This window comes from Zootoca vivipara, chromosome 2 (genome assembly GCF_963506605.1).
Source record: "Zootoca vivipara chromosome 2, rZooViv1.1, whole genome shotgun sequence".
Classification (NCBI taxonomy): Eukaryota; Metazoa; Chordata; class Lepidosauria; order Squamata; family Lacertidae; genus Zootoca; species Zootoca vivipara.
The window spans coordinates 17,478,044-17,497,671 of record NC_083277.1 but is presented as its reverse complement, the minus strand read 5'-3'; the positions used below and the strand labels follow the sequence as shown (position 1 = coordinate 17,497,671).

The 19,628-nt window shown below is 47.3% G+C and overlaps 2 protein-coding genes across 3 annotated transcripts; both read left to right on the top strand.

The window, feature by feature from the left end:
* The first annotated feature begins 1,563 nt into the window (after positions 1–1,563).
* Positions 1,564–7,122, top strand: POLR1H (RNA polymerase I subunit H). Of its 2 annotated transcripts, none has more exons than XM_060270873.1 (5): positions 1,564–1,606; positions 2,320–2,470; positions 3,701–3,801; positions 4,331–4,440; positions 6,148–7,122. In XM_060270873.1, exons 2-5 carry the CDS (start codon positions 2,341–2,343, stop codon positions 6,170–6,172), a joined length of 366 nt encoding a protein of 121 aa, XP_060126856.1. In that variant the 5' UTR covers positions 1,564–1,606; positions 2,320–2,340; the 3' UTR covers positions 6,173–7,122. The 2 variants fall into 2 exon arrangements, with proteins under 2 accessions (XP_060126856.1, XP_034954471.2); XM_035098580.2 differs by having other exon boundaries at positions 1,587–1,719.
* Positions 7,123–11,050: 3,928 nt separating this feature from the next.
* PPP1R11 (protein phosphatase 1 regulatory inhibitor subunit 11) lies at positions 11,051–19,256 on the top strand. Its single transcript, XM_035107012.2, has 3 exons — positions 11,051–11,333; positions 14,626–14,734; positions 16,459–19,256. The coding sequence occupies exons 1-3, from the start codon at positions 11,268–11,270 to the stop codon at positions 16,677–16,679; spliced, it is 396 nt and encodes a 131-aa protein (XP_034962903.1). The 5' UTR covers positions 11,051–11,267; the 3' UTR covers positions 16,680–19,256.
* The last annotated feature ends 372 nt before the right edge of the window (positions 19,257–19,628 follow it).

Below are 19,628 nucleotides of genomic sequence, written 5' to 3'. Positions count from 1 at the left end.
CTCCCTCTCTCCCCTCCCTCCCTCCCCCTCTCCTCAGAAACATAGGATGCTGCTTTATACTTCTGGCCCTTAAACCCTGGAACCAGGAGAGCAGCTCCAGTGAGTCAACCTCAGGCAGTCCCTTTGGTGAAGGGTGGTGGCTCACTGGCAGAACATCTGTCCTGCATGCAGAAGGACCCCAGCATCTCCAGGTACTAGTAGCTCTGCAAAGGTCCTGCATGAAACCCTAGCGAGCCTTCACCACCCAGTGCAGTTACCAAAAATCATTTTTCAATAAATTGTACAATAATTGTACATTTGAATATCTACTTGCCATTATTCTGACTATGTTTCTGCTTTCAGAGCTAGTTATTACTTACATTATTACAAAAAACAGTAATAATTGAATGCAGTGACAATAATTTATGATAATAAAGAGTGGACACATAGTCCTACAGATACAACCGGCCCTTTGAGGGTGACCAAACTGCTGATGCGGCCCCCGATGAATTTGAGTTTGACACCCCTGCCTTAAAGGATGCTTTGGTTCAGAGATCATTCAACATTAGGGTGGGGAGCCTGTGGACCTCCAGTTGTTGCTGGACTAACAAATCTAATCATCCCTGATGACTGGCTATGCTAACTGGGGCTGATGGGAGAGTTGGAGTTCTACATTTAGAAGACCAGTGTCTCTATCCCTGGATTATTTTTCAGTTCACATTTAAGGCGGAAAATGCATGGCTTCCATTTTTGTCTACCTGTTTTGTTTAATTTTGGGTTTGCTCAGAATTTATGAACGTATTTTTTTAAAAAAAAACGTGTTATTTTTCACAAACTGTTTAGAGACATACACTAATTAGCAGTCTAGAAATTTAATTTTAAAAATAAAATTTTCAAAAATGTTCAAAAAGAAAATGGTCATATATTGAAGCAGAGTTCCACTCCTTGCCACCAATCCAGTGAGGAGCTTTTATATTCACCACAATCACTTTTCAATTCACACCATCTTTGCAATGGTGGTGAATACAGCTAACTGAGAGTAAGCCAGTCGGCGACTAAAATCTGGGACACGGTCATTGCATATTTTCTTTTCCAACCCGATCCATTTTCTTTTTCTGTCATGTTTTTCAAGTCTGAGTTTCGCAGGGACTATCTTGGTTTCCCCCCATTTTTTATTGATCTGACAGCTGCTCTGGGAGGCATTTTTGGCGGGTGTGTTGAAAGCTATACGAAACAAAGCAACAAATAAATAAGCGTTGTTTTTTTGTTTTGTTTTGTCACGCATATTTGTGTTTTTTTATTGTACACCGCCCAGTGATCCTCGGATGAAGGGCGGCATTGAAATCTAAGTAAACAAACCCCAGTTCGGAAAATCCCATCTCGTCTGATCCTATGTGCATTTACGGGGAACCAAAGCGCACTTGTCGAAGGGCCTTTAATCCTAATGCGCGCGATTCCAGCTGTGAAATTCGAAAACCTCCATGGATGGAGACGCTCTAGCAGCTTCCCCACAGAATCTTTTTCACCTCTCTGACGCACGGGCGCTCTAGGCTCCGAGCTTGTCTCTCCAGGAAATGAAGTTAGTGTTCCATGCAAACACGTGCGGAATCAGCTGCCGGTGGAACCAGTAAGAGGACGCGGGAGGGAGCCTGGGGGGATCGGGCTGCCTGCTTTAATTTGCAGAGCTCCGGTTCTGTTCCTGTAGGTCTGCTGCTGTAGCCTCAGCGGCTTTAGCGGGGAGTAAGTTCTGACCCGACATATTTATTTACATATATGGTGATATAAAAGAAGTCAGAAAGGAAACTGGTCATTTTGGGGTTTGCGGACTTTCTCCAGGTTTACCACTCCTATCAGCCCATCACCCATTCCCATCACCCCCACCCCCCACCCTCTGAATATACATAAGGGTCTGGTGGCTTCTGTTTCAGTGTATCTGATGAAGTGTACATGCACACGAAAGCGCATACCAAAATAAAAACTTAGTTGGTCTTTAAGGTGCTACTGAAGGAATTTTTTTTATTTTGTTCCTCTTATTTATTTAGCCGCAAGACTACCCGGGATGGGTTTATCCTAGCTGTAACTCCTTGTAAGTTTGCTACAATGGCTGCTTGGAGGAATCCACTTTCAGTTTGCACGATGTATGTGATACAGTGCGCGATTGTCCAGATAAATGGATGAGTTGTGGATGGATGGGACTATATTTAGCTGGGCAGTTACCCAAGGGATACGAGGTACCACAAACGGCTCCCAAAGCCTTCCTTTCCTAAAGCATCGACATGTGTTTTCACTTGGACTAGCTGATGTTTTCATGACCTTGTGTGTGTTTTTCTCCCCTCACAGTTTCCACTTACTTCGGTCATTATGATACAAGGCGGCTCCTGCTTTGAATCAGAACTCGATTTCTGCCCCGAGTGTGGTACTGTCCTGCCTTTGCCAGGGATCCAGGACAAGGTGACATGCCCCTGTTGCTCTTACTCCATTGATGTGCAAGGTAAGGGCTTTGGTCTCTTCCTGACACATTCTGAGGAGGCCCCAGGCAGGCAGGCAAGCAGTGTGGTTGAGTTTCAACTTCCGACTGAGTCTGTTTACCTTAGAAATTCCTGAAGGCTGGTGTGGTCATCCAAGAAGTGGGCATAAGTATAATTGTGGGCTGCATCTCTACACTCACCCAACTTCAGATGTGGAGCCGCTATGTAAATACCGGTACCTATAACACTTTTAGGAATCTCTCCTTAAAAGAGGAAAAACAATTATGCGCCCCTCTTGAAAAGTTTTGGGGGAGGGGTCACCAGTTTTTCTTCCACAAAATTGGTATTTTGAGGTGCCTGCAACAGATTTTGCCTGGACCCAAAAAGAATGGAGATGCTTTCTGTGCTCTCAGATTGGTGAAAGTGCAGAATGGCCTTGTAAATAAACCTGCTATTGATGCTTTTGAATTATGGTGCTGGAGGAGACTCTTGAGAGTCCCATGGACTGCAAGAAGATCAAACCTATCCATTCTGAAGGAAATCAGCCCTGGAAGGACAGATCGTGAAGCTGAGGCTCCAATACTTTGGCCACCTCATGAGAAGAGAAGACTCCCTGGAAAAGACCGTGATGTTGGGAAAGATGGACGGCACGAGGAGAAGGGGACGACAGAGGACGAGATGGTTGGACAGTGTTCTCGAAGCTACAAACATGAGTTTGACCAAACTGTGGGAGGCAGTGGAAGACAGGAATGCCTGACGTGCTCTGGTCCATGGGGTCACAAAGAGTCGGACACGACTAAACAACAACAACAAAGAGGCTGGTAGGCTGCATTTCTGTGCTGGCTGTGGATGAAGGATTGCCTTCTCCTGTCCACTACTAGCAGTCTAGCATGAAAACCAAATGAACTGATGGAAGAGTGGCCAAGTGCGTATGAATTGCTGCACCCTTCCTTCATCGGCCTGTTGTCTTGATGCCAGGCATTGAGAAGATGAACCCACTCCTTATGCAGCCAGCGTAAGAATGCAGCAGGCTAACACAGGAGGGATGGAGTCATCTGTCCCTCAGCTGCTACCTTTCTCAGTTGCCTGTATGGAAGTCCCTACACATGCCTGTTTGGATTTCATTGACACCTGTGGCTGCTAGGTGAGATATTAAATGGAAGGCTGTTGTAAAGAGTATTAGGAGGGACTTTTAAGCTTGCATTTTTGAGTTCTGTTCTCTGTTATTCCTCATACGTTTCTTCTCTACACAGTTTTTGAGATGCGAATTGTGCATACATCCGTCACATTCAACAGTGCAGATTCCACCTCTTTGAAGATGGAGGATGAAGGAAGCACAGTCAAGGGACCATTGGTAAGTGGATGGGGAAATGAAAGTAGGTGTTATACTGGAATGATTCAGTTGTCTGTAGCAAAGGCATCCCAAGATCCTTGTTCCTTTAACTCAAATAAAGTAGCTCAGAACTGGTGGGGCGGCATGCAACTTGTTGTCAGGACACTGTTGTTGTTCCATGCCTGCAGGTATACTTGTTTACGGTGGGCTATATAAAAGAGTACAGAATTTAAAATCTGACCCTGCCAACATTAAACTCTTAGATGCACACTTTTAAAATACGAAATGCGGAGGGCGTGCAGAATTTTCTCTGTGAGTTTTGGATTTTCAGTGTGGATCTTGAACAACAGCAACATACTTTGAATCCTGCCCATGAAATCTGGCTGACATGTTGGGGGCACAGTCGTAATTCCCAGATTTGCAATTTGGGTGCTGAGCTTGGAATTTTAGATGTCTTCATATTCTTTTTCCCAATCGGGTTCTCTGAATGAAATTCCAAATGGAGAAACCCACCTCACGGTCTGAATCTATCCTATGTTTCTTCTCTCAGATTGACAGGAAGTGTCCCCAGTGCGGGAACGAGGGCATGGCATACCATACGCGGCAGATGAGGTCTGCGGATGAAGGGCAGACGGTCTTCTACACCTGCGTTCGATGCAAGTAAGGATAGGCTGTTAACAGCTTGTTTGAGCCTTGCCTTTCTCGGAAACCCTGTTTGCTTTGTCCATGCTTTGCAAAATGTGTTTGTTTGTTTGTCCCCTGTTGGATTATTAGCACCATGAGCAAACTGATTTGCCAAGGAACATGTGCTACAAACTTTTATTAAGACTGCATCATCCAGCCTGGTTTTGAGACAAAGAACTTGGGTTGCCTTGGTGAATAGTCTCCATTGGGACCTAGATAGATGCATCCCTGTTGGTTCTGCTGGGCTTTGCAGCAGGTTTCAACTCTTCTGAGCTGCCTACAAAGGCGAGGAAGTTGCCTTTTCCTGTGTCAGACCTTTGGTTCATTTAGTTCAGTGTTGCCTAAACCAGGTGTAAGGAACCTCCCCACCCCCAGATCTGTGGCCATTGGCCATGCTTGCTAGGGCTGATGGGAGTTGTAGTTCAGCAACGTATGGAGCACCAAAGGTTACCCATGCATGGTCTGCATTGACTGGTGGCAGCTATCCAGGGTTTCAGACAGTATATTTGCAGCCCTACCTGGAGAAGCCGGGGATTGAACCTGGACCATCTCTCTGAGCTATGGCCCTTCTGATTCAGCAGGTATCAGCTGACATTTAGAAGACATCTGAAGGCAGCCCTCTTCAGGGAAGTTTTTAACGTGTGACATTTTAACATATTTTAAATTTTTGTTGGAAGCCGCCCAGAGTGGCTGGGGAAACCCAGCCAGATCGTTCTGCCCGGACACTGAGGTCCAGTGCCGTGGGCCTTCTGGCGGTTCCCTCGCTGCGAGAAGCCAAGTTACAGGGGACCAGGCAGAGGGCCTTCTCGGTAGTGGCTCCCGCCCTGTGGAACACCCTCCCACCAGATGTCAAAGAGAAAAACAACTACCAGACTTTTAGAGGACATCTAAAGGCAGCCCTGTTTAGGCAAGCTTTTAATGTTTAATAGATTATTGTATTTTAATACTTCTGTAGGAAGCTGCCCAGAGTGGCTGGGGAAACCCAGCCAGATGGGCGAGGTATAAATAATAAATTATTATATTATTATTCAGCCCCAGCTGGTCTGCAATGACTGGCATCAGCTCCCCAGAGTCTTTCTCAACCCTACATGGAGGTGCTGGGGGTTGAACCGAAGACCTTATGCATGCATAGCAGTCACTCTTATTGCCGTGCCACTGTCCTTCCCTAGGATGAATGCTGGAGATACCACTTTATGATGGTTCTCATGTTTCTTGGAGAGTAGGTCTCGTAAGATGGTATTGAGGGAAGATCTGCATATCTCCATGGCGGTTGCCTTTTGAGGGCCTGTGAGAATCCATCTCACCCCTGACTTTCCTCTACTGTACAGTCATACCTCGGTTTAAGTACGCCTCGGTTTGAGTATTTTCAGTTTAAGTACTCCGCGGACCCGTCTGGAGCGGATGAATCCACTTTCCATTACTTTCAACGGGAAAGTTCACTTCAGGTTAAGTACGCTTCAGGTTAAGTACAGACTTCCGGAACCAATTGTTTTCTTAAACCAAGGTACCACCGTATCTACATGGACACTACTGGGAGAGGTTGCTCAAGAGTTTTGGAGTGCAGTGCTACAAAACACCATTCTCTTTGTCATCCAGTCACCATTCTCTGTGAGTTGCTTCCGTTGGCATGTTCCATTGGGGAATGGCCTTACAAATACATATGTGTTTGTTTTTCACTTCCAGGTTCCAGGAAAAGGAAGATTCTTGATCGGCTTTACCCAAATGTTTGGGGGACACTGTGTCTGAGGAACTTGACTTCCAAGGGTTATTTTTGCCTTGTTACTGTGGCCGTGGAGTCCTTTTTGAGTTCCATGGAAACATTCTGTTACTTGAGATGGGGGATTTCGTGCATAGTGCCTGTCGCTCCCCTTGTAACGCCACACAGAATAAAGAACTTTATGGTTTTCTTTGCATATGCATCATCTTGTTTGTTTGATGGTCAATATTATTATAGGGGGGTGGGTCCTCATGTGGATTATTTCCTGCCTGCTGTACTTTAACTACCTTTTCAGAGTACTCTTGATATTTTGTTGGAAGCCGCCCAGATAGGTGGGGTATAATAATTACTACTACTACTACTACTCCTCCTCAAAATCAAATTGGTGAAGAGCGGCTTTGCCTCATTGAAAGTTTTCTTCTTGGTTATCATGATTCCCACCAGCAGATTGTTACTGAAAGTACAGAAACAAAGGGCTACATCTATCGTCTTTTCAGCAACTTCATTGCGACCAAGGAAACAGAAGTCAAGGCAGGGTTCTGAAGATGGAAGTATCAGGCTACACAGCTAGAGGTGGGCTCTGGTCAAAATGGCTCCTACTGAGTTTAGTGGGACAACATAATCTGGATCTAATTTGATATACTCGATTAGTCTGAAGTTCTACTAAAAGTAGAGCTATTGAAATTAATGGATCTAGTCTAGCCTTGTTAATCAGTTTCAATGAGTCATAGAATAAGAGAATCGTAGAGTTGGAAGGGAACCTGAGCGTCATCTAGTCCAGCCCACTGCAATGCAGGAATCTCAACTAGATCATACATGACAGATGGCCATCCAACCTTTGTTTTAAAATCTCCCAAGGAAGGAGAGCTCACCAACTCCCTAGAGAGTCTGTTGCACTGTCAACTGTCCACTGAATCTACTCTGAGTAAAAATTAGTTGAATACTACCTATATATTTGGGGACGCGGGTGGCGCTGTGGGTTAAACCACTGAGCCTAGGGCTTGTCAATCAGAAGGTTGGCGGTTCGAATCCCCGCGACACAGTGAGCTCCCGTTGCTCAGTCCCAGCTCCTGCCAACCTAGCAGTTCGAAAGCACGTCAAAGTGCAAGTAGATAAATAGGTACCGCTACAGTGGGAAGGTAAATGGAGTTTCCGTGTGCTGCTCGGGTTTGCCAGAAGCGGCTTTGTCATGCTGGCCACATGACCTGGAAGCTGTACGCCGGCTCCCTCGGCTAATAATGCGAGATGAGCACTGCAACCCCAGAGTCGGTCACAACTGGACCTAATGGTCAGGGGTCCCTTTACTTTTACCTTACCTATATATTTAGCCCCATACATGATACAATAGCAGTCATTTAACAAATGACGTGATACAATACTGTAGCAGGAGGTTTAACAAACTGAAGGACATCGTCCTCTTTCTATGCTCCTCCCGATGGAAACATGCATCTTTAAGTTGTTTACATACTGTCTTCTCTTGTATATTATTTACTACAAAGCTTGATATCTAAGCTCTTTAGCGACAAAACATTGGATTACTGGAATGACGTCCGAGCACTGAACTGCTCTATCACAAGTGGACTAATTATTACTGCGTTTGCAATTGTTCAAGATAAAATCTAATTTGGAAAGAGAAGAAATGAGCACTGAACCACTGATATATCACATGTGAACTCTTTATTTACTTTGTTTGCTATTTAGGATAAGACCTATTTGGGAAAGAAACTACTGTTGCCATTTTTATGGACGTTTATTGGTGATATGATGATGTACACACAGGCAGTAGTCCTTGTAATATATAGTTTGCATAATATGGCAGTTTGATGTTTTCTACTTTGATAATGACAAGGTTCTTTGGCTCTTGTGTGGCTTGGAGAGCAATGGGCAGGGGTTATCTGAGGCCAGCCACTTAACATCTCTATTGAGAGGTTTATTGGAAATATCTAAATTGTTATGAGTTACTAACAGGAGGGATGAGAGAGGTGGGATATCTATTTGAATTCCAAGTTAGCAATTTGCCTAGGGTTGCTTACTATCTCACAACTGTTGTTAAAATGAGAATGATGTTGCCCAGCTTCACTGCTGAAAAGTAAATGATACCAGTCTTAAGGCTGAGCCATAAATGTAACACATATATTATAAACTAATAAATGAGTAAAAGGCACCTGACCTTTGAGGCAAAACTGAAAGCAGTCACCTAATTTTTTTTAAAAAATGTCCAGTAGCACCTTAGAGACCAACTAAGTTTGTTCTGGGTAAAAGCTATCATGTGCATGCACACTTCTTCGAAAGCTTATACCAGGCATCCCCAAACTCGGCCCTCCAGATGTTTTTGAACTACAATTCCCATCTTCCCCGACCACTGGTCCTGTTAGCTAGGGATCATGGCAGTTGTAGGCCAAAACATCTGGAGGGCCGCAGTTTGGGGATGCCTGGCTTATACCCTGAACAAACTTAGTTGGTCTCTAAGGTGCTACTAGGGACCCAGGTGGCGCTGTGGTTAAACCACTGAGCCTAGGACTTGCTGATCAGAAGGTCGGCGGTTCAAATCCCTGTGACGGGGTGAGCTCCTGTTGCTTGGTAACCAGCTCCTGCCAACCTAGGAGTTCGAAAGCATGTCAAAATGCAAGTAGATAAATAGGAACCGCTACAGCGGTAAGGAAAACGGCGTTTCCATGTGCTGCTCTGGTTTGCCAGAAGCGGCTTTGTCATGCTGGCCACATGACCTGGAAGCTATATGCCGGCTCCCTCAGCCAATAATGCGAGATGAGCGCGCAACCCCAGAGTCGGTCACGACTGGACCTAATGGTCAGGGGTCCCTTTACCTTACTAAGGTGCTACTGGACATTTCATTTTATTTCGACTGTGTCAGACCAACATTGCTACCTACCTGAATCTAGTCACCTAAAGATAGATTTGACTGATAATATTCTACACACTTGCAGCTGAGTTGCTGCTATCTAATCTTAAATATATTTTTTAAATGGGCCTTTGTACCTTGCCATGAATCTTCCCACTCACCCTTCAAAACAATCTGAAAATGTCCCTTGTGTTGTTTCAGTACCCCACACAAGTTTGGTAGCTTATATTCCTGCTGTGCAATTCTAGAAGGAGACAATTCTGGAAGGAGCTGTGGTTTGATGGTGTTTTGCGAGCAAAAGGTTCAAAGGTAAATCATCCCAAACATGTCTCATTTAGGCCGAGAAAGACTCCTGCCTGTCATAGACAATACTTAGCTAGACGGACCAATGGTCTGATTCCATACAGAGCAGCTTCTTATGTTCCCAATACACAGCTGTAAGTTCCATTGTGCATAATGTGACGTATTCCCTTAGAAGTGTGCTTAGACTTGCAGCCCTAGATTCCTGTGCTCACTCTCTTTCACAGCCCCTACCTTTCTTTCTTTGCCCCTGGCACTTCCTGATGTTATGAAGTACCCTAACTTCCCAATGCTACATTCCAAATGGAAAAAAAAAGTTTTTCTAGGCTCCTCTCTACCCCCAAGGCTGAAAATGATTTGCATAACACATATATATATATTTAAAAAAACCCCACAATAATTTATTGTAGAACCTTTTTCAACAAAAAATGTCCTTGAGGCAGCATCTGCAAAGTTTTAAATGCAAGCATTTAAACAAATCCAATTAAAATCCCATAAAACAAAAAAATAGTCATGATATCTAGAGGAGTTGTCAACACTATGACCGTTTCAATGCAGAAACAAAGGAGACTTGTTGTGGCATGAGCTTCTATGGTCTAGTAAAGATTTTTGAATCCATGGATGATTAAACCACGATAATCTTAGGGCTTGGTCATGTACAGAGAATGCAAGATGGCAGGATCCCCAAGGAGGTGATCCTTCAGGCACCAGGCTGTTGGGAGCCGTGGAGGAGCGCACCATTGTGGGTGAAGTCAAACCACTGGAGAGTTACAGCGCCTGCTGTGGGTGTAGAGACTGGTAAGGGAGAGGCCTGTTTTGTTGCAGCTGAGGCAAATGAAGGCTGCTGCAGATGCGTCACGGTGTTTCTTCTCTGTGCTCCTCCCAGCGGTCATTCCTCCTCTGGTCACTGCTACAGGTACACAACCTGCCTGCCTGTCTCCAGGTGCTGTGGTCCTCCACAATCGGTTCCCACAGGCCAGGGTTGATGTTGCTAGCCTTCATGCCACAACTGCAGACAGATTTGTAGCACAGAGTTGGTCTGCCGACAGGCCTGGTGCCCAAAGCCATCTTGGGGATCCTTGGGGATTGTGCCATCTTGGGGATCCCTGGGGATCGTGCCATCTTCCATTCTGTGGACATGAGCGAGCCAGAGTAGATGCTGGTTGCCGAGACAGGAGTGAGATCATGCTGGGAGTTTGGGAGAGCACATCTTTGCCTGGGACTATGCGATGCCCAAAATCTTCCTGATGCAGCGCATGTGGAAGGCGGCGATCCCTAATGCAGCTATGGCAAAAATGTCTCCAAAGCGTGCCAAATAATAATAATAATAATAATAATAATAATAATAATAATAATAATAATAATATATTTTATTTATTTATACCCCACCCATTTGGCTGGGTTTCACCAGCCACTCTGGGCGACTCTCTCAACAAAGTATTAAAAATAATGCCTGGCAAAGGCGGGGAGCCAATGCCGAGCGACTTCTGCGACCACACCAGCGCAAGCAGACTTTGCTGAGCAAAGGGCAGGCCTCTCTCGAAACAACGCGAGCCCCGAGGTTCCTTTAACTACGCGCGCGCCGGTGCCATCTGTTGTTTTCGTTTCTCCTCCTCCTCCTGCCGCGTACGGCGGAAATGACTCTGGGGCCCAGCCGGGGGACCAGTTAACGCGACGGACTCCTGAGCGGAAGTAGGAAGTGGCGGGGCCGGAAGTCGGCTGAGGGAGAGGCTGCTGCACCTGCAGGAGGAGGAGGAGGAAGGAAAAGAACGAAAGAGGGAGAGGAGCTGCGCCGCGTCGGAACAGCTGCCGGCAGGTTCCCCCGAGGCTGCGAAAGCTCCGGGCGAGGTTTGCTCCGGACCCCTCCGAATCCCCGTCCCCCTTGCAACTGGCGCCACGGCGGACAGGGCCGCAGGCAGCCAAGCCATGGCGGAGTCCACGACCGCCATGGGAGCCTCTTCGACGGTCACCGAGACGGAGGTGACGGAGCCGGTAAGGACGGGGACCCGATGGGGCGTCCGGCGCGGGAGGGGGCAGCTGGCGGGCCGGGAGGGGGCTGCGTTCGGCACCATGGCAACCGCGGTGATGGAGGTGGAGGAGGAGCGCCCCCAGTGCCTGGTCCGGGTCCCCCTCGGTTGCCGTAGCAACTGCAAATGCCTCTGGAATGGGGGTGAGGCAGATTCACGAGGGAGTCAGGTGCATCTATGGGCGTTCGTCATTGCTAGAGGTGGGATGCTCCTCTGTGCGTGCGAGGGTGGGGCATCCAAAGGCTTTGCGCTCTCCCTTTCATCTTTTTCTCTTGTGGGAAGCGGGACAATGGACCTCTGGTCTGACCATGCAACAGGGCTACATAGGGATCTGCACCCTGCGCTTTTTCATCCTGCCTCAAGGAGCTCCCTGCACCCATTTTATCCTCACGACCAGCCCTGTCAAGTCAAGTACGCTGGGAGGCCCAAGGTCACGCTGTGAGCTTTGGTCAGAGTGGGGTTTTGAGCCGCAATCTCCTAGTTTTAACACTCGTAAACTACTGCACCATGCCTACTCTCCTGTGCAAAAAGGAAGGCTACCGCTGCAGGTTTGTGTGAGTTAGCCAGCCTGCTTTTTGCTGAAACGAAGCCTTTGCCAGCTGGCGTGATGGCTGTGTATTCCGCTGTAATGCATTTGAATACCAGTTGCTGGATGTCACAGTCAAGGTTTTGTGAGCTGGAGAGAGCCGGCACAACTTAACTCAGTATTGCACGGTTGTTTTTCATGATGGGCCACATAGAAAAGAATAGATTGCTAAACTGCTCAGGTCTCCTGGTCCGTCACCATTATCAGTTTTCTCATTTCCATCAGCCTTGCTTGACCCATCTACTGTGCATTTGCAATGGCAGCAGTATCCAAATATACTCAGTGCAATTAATAAGCACAGTGATTTAGGCTGCAAAGGCAACAGCAAATGGATAAGCGGAAGGCGCTTAAGTGGATAAGTGGGGGCAGGCTGTAGGTAAGTGGTAGAGCATCTGCTTTGCGTGCAGAAGGTCCCAGATTCAATCCCTGGCATGTCCAGATAGGACTGGAAAAATTACCCTGTCTGAAGCCCCAAAGAGCTGCTGCCAGTCAGTGCTGATGGTACTGAACTGGATGGACCAATGGTCTGACTCGTGATAAGGCAGCTTCCTGTGTTCCAGCTACAGTAAGAAAGAGTCAAAAGTGCTTTCATAGCTACTTGGTTGTAAGCACTGACAGCTTGGTTCAGAGGGCAGCAGCATGGATAGTTAGCAGTATTGAAAGAGTCGGGAAAGCATGGTAGCATTATTCCAAGTACCTTTAGGGCTGTCACATAGAAGATGTTAAAGGCTTGTTCTCTGATTCCCCAGGCGGCAGAGCTAGATCTCATGGTTTTAAGTTACAGATTTTTGTTAAACATTAGAAACAGTAGGAGGGCAGTTCAGCAGTGGAGCCAATTATCTGTGTCGTGATGAGTGCTGTCTATCTCAGAGACTAAACAGCTCTGTATACAGTATTCTGTATTAAGCAAGGGGTTGGGCTGGACTGCTTGCAAGGTTTGCTCCAGCTTTAATTCTATGGAACAGTTTAGAAAAGCTAAGTAGGCCGCAATGCAAAGCCCACTGAATCTGCTGGGTATCAGAGTCACTTTTCACAGATTTTGGAAAACAAACCAGCAGTAGAAAGGAAACTGGCAACCTAAGGAGTGGGAGTGGAAATGGAAAGGAAGGAAGGTTCAGAGGGATTAAATACTGTATAACACTTTTTAAATTTCAGCGTAAAACAAGCAGGTTGATAAGCAATTGCATGTCCCACTATGTGTAGCTCCTGTGTGGCATTGTGGTCTTCCTTCCCATTGTTTCTAAAATATTCCCAGGTGTTGCTGGGATATTTATTGCATGCCCATAATTGCTTAGTTGGTGACCTCCTTCTTCTGCCATCTGCTTAGTTCAAGAAGTAGTAGCTCTCCCCCCCCCCCGACATGCTCCATCCACTCTGTACTAGAGTGCCATCATGCCCCACAACAATGTGAATGCGGCCACTACAATGTCTGCTTCAGCCTACTCCACCTACCTCTATCGGGAAATCTCATAGACTTGTAAAAATGAAACAAAAATGCAGAACCAGTTCGGTGCAAGTTCTTTTTCCTTCTCACCGGAGCAGAAGTGAGAGCCGCCCATAGGAATCAATGAAGAAATCCAGGATTTTAGCTTGCCTGTGATTGGACGTTTGTGTGTTTCTTAACTTCTTGCTGCCCCTCCAAAAGATGGCCGCAAAGACACAGTACAGTGGATTGATAGGGAGCATTCCTAACATTTTCAAAATTCAGAATCACTGCTGATTTTGAAAGTAGTTGGGGATTATAAATGGATTCTGCAGCTCTGACTGGCATATCCTTTACAGCAAAGTGTCCATAGTTGTCCTTGCCTTTCACTGGTTATTAATAGATTGTGAACTTAGTTGGAGAAGACATCCAGAAGCTGTAATGGGCTGCTATGGATTGAAGCATTGTGGTTAGAAAAAGGGCTGAATCAGCTATTCTAACATGCACCACATTGTGTTTTTTGGGGTGGTGGAGGCACTGCACAGTGCATTGAGACTTGATATGCACTTGCATATAAATAACAAAGAGTTGTATGGCACCTTCATGACAAATCTTATTACTGGTCTTCAGGGTGCTGCAAGGCTATTGCTTTTGCTACAACGGACTGGCATGGCTGTGCCTCTGAAAATGGTTACGTATAAATATACTAAAAAGCACTGTATTGCTTCACAGTACAGTACTGTTGCATGTTAGATTGCTGGCTGGCGCGTGCTTTTTATGGTGGCGCAAAGAAAATGCAAATCTGACCCCTAGAACCTGAGATCGTATTACTTATAGCTGCAGTTAAATCTTGCATTTCTCAATTGATTTCTTTGGGCAGCTCCCATTTCTGCCCCAGGGGATATTTAAAATTTAAAACAGTCTGCACAGGAAGTGAGGCACGCCTCTGCAGGTCTTTTTCTTCTTTCTGTGGGAAGGCCTGTGACATGACGATATTGTCATACAGTATTGGCTTGATGAGAGGAGGAGGAGGAGGAGCCGCTAAGACTTCAGAATCCTCTGCAATTGTACATGGATTTACTATTGGCAGAGGCAAAGAGTTCCTAGGCAGACATGCTGATGCAGAAAGCGTTCCTCTAGGACTCGAGGTTTTGACAATCAAGTACTTATTGAACGGGGGAATTGGCATACCATTTTCTGTTACGCATGAGACAATCTTCTCCCTGTTTCTCACCTTTACGTTCACAGGAGAATCGCAGTCTCACCATCAAACTGAGGAAACGGAAACCGGCCAAGAAAGTGGAATGGTCAAGTGACACGGTGGACAATGAGCACTTGGGACGCAGATCTTCCAAATGTGAGCCACGCTTTCACCTATCTCGGCTACTCTGAGAGACCGACTCCTCACTATACAGTGGTACCTTGAGTTACAAATGCTTCAGGTTACCTCGAGTTGAGAACTTTGCCCCAGGATGAGAACGGAAATCATGTGCCAGTGGCGCAATGGCAGCAAGAGGCCCCCATTAGCAAAAGCACGCCTCTAGTTAAGAACAGTTTCAGGTTATGAACGTACCTCCAGAATGAATTAAGTTCGTAACTACAGTAGAGGTATTCTCATTGTATCCCCAGAGCGCCCCCCCCCCCCAATGAACCCATCTCCCTGGTTCTGTGGTGAGATCACGGAGTCTGCTAGCCAAGTTCCTGTCATGCTGTCTTTTGTTCCCGGCATTCACCAGCACTTCTCCCCCAGCTGCTATCATTTCTTATGTCCTTTGGTGTGCACAGCAGCACAGTGTGGCATGTAAACGTAGTAACCTGGAGCAGCCGGGAATGCAATAGGCTTATCAAGCGAGATGTCGTTTGTAGACCACCTGTTGAGGAGTCATAGCTTTAGGGATGTATTTGGCTAGCTTAGCCACCATTTTATTATTTTATTGTTCCATTTTTATTCCAGACTTTCCCAAAGCATCTAGGACAGTGTATATGTTTCCTCTCTTCTCCCCCCCTCCTTCTAAAACCTGGCCACACCTATTTAATTATTTTATCTTTACAAACAAATTTGTGAGGTAGTTTAGGCTGAGAGACGGTAATTGGCCTGAGACAAAGATTCATGGCCAAGTTCTGATCTGAACCCAGATTTCCTCGGTCCCAGTCCATCACTCTCAGCTTCATTCACTATATTGACTCTATAGCAATGATGGTAGTAGAAATGCTTTGGGGCTTTTATTTGTCTGCTGTTGTTTGGGAGCAGTTTTGCACAGGGATGACCAGCTGGTGGTTCTGGGCAAGATCTGAGGCAACTTCCCTCCCTCCCTTTACTCTAGCTCTCTCCCCACCCCACATCCACTGACAGCTCTCCCTAATTTTAATCAAGCTGTATAAAGATTTTCCCACTGGGAAAGGGAAGCAAAAGCTTTAAAAAGCAAAATACTCCATACACTGACAAAAGATGTTACATGTATATGCATAGATGTAACTGCTTCTGTGCCCTTCCACTGACTCCCTGGCCACACCTGAGAGAGAGAGTTGAATTGCTCACTCTGACAATGCAGGTTCAGCACCTGCGGCCGACATTGCACAGGAGATAAATCTTCTGAGGCTGTCTGAAAGATGTCCACGTGTGTGAATTACTGGTAGATGAGAGGGGCACGTAGCTGGGCCTGCTCCAAAAGGATATTGATCATTGGCAGGCTGTTGTCTGATTCTCTCTCACTTCTTCCTCTGCCCCTCTTTTCCTTCACTCCTTGTGCCCTTCCCTTTATGCTCTTCTCCCTAATGCTCGGCTGCCCTGTAATTGCTGTTTCCTCTCTTCCATCATGACACACCTCTTCTTTTTCCTCTCCTCCTGCATATTCTCCTTATCCCTGTTTTCCCTCCTGCTTAATGATTCTCCTCCATCCCAATTTTCCATCCCCTCTCTTCCATCCCTTCCTGCTTTCCACATCATGATCCTCCACACACTGGATGATGACCCCTAATTTTAAATCATCCCTCCCTCTCCCATCTTCCATACCTTGACGTCTCTCACTATCTTGCTTCTGAACGCTCTCCGTCCCTCACCTGCCTGCTTTCCCGACACAGGCTGCTGCATCTACGAGAAGCCGCGGGCGTTTGGCGAGAGCTCCACAGAGAGCGAAGACGAGGACGACGAAGGTTGCGGCAACGCTCACTGCATCCGGGGCCACAAGAAAGGCCAGCACGGGAAGGGGCGGGGCAAAGCGGGAGACCCCAGCCCCTCGAAGAGCTGCCCCCAGAAGTCAGAGCCACCTGACCATAACCACGCCGGGGCGATGCAGCATTGAAACCCTCCCTGCCCCGAACAGGGACTGACACTGCCCCAACTCAGGGGCAAGGGGGAGGGAGGGGAGGGCCTGCACATTCAGCTACCCATCCGTCTTGTGCTGGCGCTGGTGCTGCCTCGGTCCCAGGGCAAGGGGAGGGGGAGGGAGGGGAGGGGAGGGCACGCGCATCCAGCTCCCCACCTGCCTTGTGCCAGAGCTGCTACTGTTGTCTGTCTGTCTATCTGTGGCTGGTGAGTCCGTCTGGTGACACCCACCCTCACTCCACCCAACGTGGAATGTATTGAGAGAGAGAGAGAGCCTGCTGGGTTTCTTGGCTGAATTTTTGCTCCCACGCTTCTTCATTAAATATTTGCATCAGTGAGAAACAAGGTGGGAAACGGGTGCTGCTTCAGAAAAGGGCAGCGATGGGGCTGTGCCCGAGCTCCTATCGGACATGCATGCCTTCTTGCTCCCCGTTCCCGGCTTTGAGTACCCTTCCGTCACACCTCCGTTTTCTGCCTCCCCTTGTCCTTCCCCAGCAATCTCCTTCCCTAACCAGCCCAGTTCTAACGCTCGATGATCTTCATTCTCTTTCGCTCTCACCCTGCCCTCTTTGATCCCTGTTGGTCCCCCTCCCACTTCTCCCCCCCCCATACTCCACTCTTGGCCTCCCCACTGCTGCAGGGCCACTGCTTTTGACACACAGCTGCCCTGAGGGTGCAATTGTGGGCTTTACCCACCGTCCTAAACTTTTCCACGAGCCATCGGTTCCTCCTCTGCACTGCTACAACAACTGTGATTAGTTGTCTTCAGTTGTGTCCTTCTAAGAGGGCACCCTTCCCTTCCACGATTCCTTTTTTTAAAAAAAACAAAAAACCAAACCCAACAATGTTTCTTTTTCATTATGTTATAGAAGGCTGTGATATATTTTCTTTTAAGTGGGGCTGGGGAGAAAAGGAAGGAAATCAGGGTGGGTGCACTTTACTCATGAGGTGATGGGTTCAGAAACTGGTGCTGGAGTTGGGGGAGAGGTGTTGTGGACATGGAAGGCGGCTGAGAATGATGTGCTATGGTACACTCTGGCATCTGCCCAGGGAGCAAGGTTGGTCCTCGTTTGGAGAAGGTCCACGATCGAATAAAACAGATCCTGATCAGCTTTCACGGTGAAGTGGAGCGTCAGCAGAAGGTGGACTTCATGACCTTGCATGAAGAATACCAGCCTTCTGTTCACTTTCCATCCTATGGCTGCAGGATCATACTAAACGAGCTCCCCCCACCTCCTGAAAACTCACATGACCGCAAAGGGATCCTGGCATTGCGATGTGAGGCAGGGGCACCTTCCCTTGCATGACTCACAGATCACTCTGTCGCTCTCACTGCCCACGGTTTCATGAAAAAAGTTCTGGGCTGAATTTTTCAGTTCTCTGTTTTGTACAGCCTCGAACCCTCTCTGGCCCTTGTGTGCCAATGTCGGCTTGCTTCTAATTAAAAGTCGCGCTACCCCAGAGAACCACATGGCAAAGCGTTTCCCACAAGGTTTTGAGCTAGTTAGGGGGCCTCTGCCTGGCTTGGAGAACTCATTTTCAGCAGCATTTCTCCAGCTTCTGATGGCTGAGGCATAGGCCTGTTTGAATGAAAACTTGGGAGGCACACGTCACACTCTGATCTGAAAAGATTCTCTGCCAGGGAGTGAACGCAAGTGGTGCACGGTTGCTCTCAAAGCTTACCCCATCCATTTCTGCATCAGTCACACCCTTGAGCAAGAACACATTGCAGAGCAGGAGATTGGAGATGCAATGGTTTGCCACCACCTCCTCTCTCAGCAAGTGCTTTGGGTTCAGGGAAGCCTCTTGATGAATTTCTTTTGTGCAACACGCTTTCATTCCCGTAGCACGGTGTTCAGATTGCCTGATGGGTAAAGTGGGCCTAACCACCCTCTTTTGTGCTAGCCCTCCTTGGCAGGCACAATTTGGCCCAAATCAAGGGAATGTTGGGGGTGTGGGGCTTGAGGATTTCATCACTTGGGGCCCTACATTCCCCCAGTAAGTTGGAACACAGTTTTGGAGCAACTACGCTAGGGTAAGCCACAGATTTCTGTACATGGGCAGGGTGAGGAACTTCATAGGCGAGTCATTATTCTGGTGTTATTATTGGCCTGTCCTGTTTGGACGAAGGAAGTGTGGTGACATGTTCAGCCGGTCACAAGACGGGAGGCTGAGCAAGTGCCTATTGGCCACAAGACGGGAGGCTGAGCAAGTGGGACCGCTGAGCTTGTAGCCACATGCAGTTGCTCTACAAATAATAAGCATCCCCATTTACCGGCAAAAAAGAGGGGGGGGCGAAATGCTCCTTAGCGGAATTGCTTTCTCTCCTGCCTTGCCCTAGGAAGAAAATTAGATGCAGCAGCTTAAGAAGATGCCCCCGGAGTTTAAAATACAAATGCCTGCGGGTTTGTACAGGCATCTTTGCTTCCTTGGTCACTCCGGTAGCCCTAAGTCCTGTGCTGCTCAACCAGCTTATAAGATACGCACCCATCTCAAATGTATTGCAACCCCAAATGCCGATTTTTGTCAAGCTCATTACAAATGGCATACATTACGCAAGTGTTGTGATTATTTGATACACCAATTAAATTCTGGTTCGTTTAAACACAGTTGCCGTTTAGCAGATGCGCTGAGGGATGAGTCGGGACCTTGCTGCCTCCAGCATGCTGGGGGTGGTTTTCTAGTGCGGTAACAGGAAATGGGCTATATGGACAATTGGCAGGCGGAGAGGGTGACAAGAGAGGAAACTGAATAATTCATTCAGTCTAAAGGTAAAGGGACCCCTGACCATTAGGTCCAGTGGTGACCGACTCTGGGGTTGCGGCGCTCAGCTCGCTCTATTGGCCAAGGGAGCCAGCGTACAGCTTCCAGGTCATGTGGCCAGCATGACAAAGCCGCTTCTGGCGAACCAGAGCAGCACACGGAA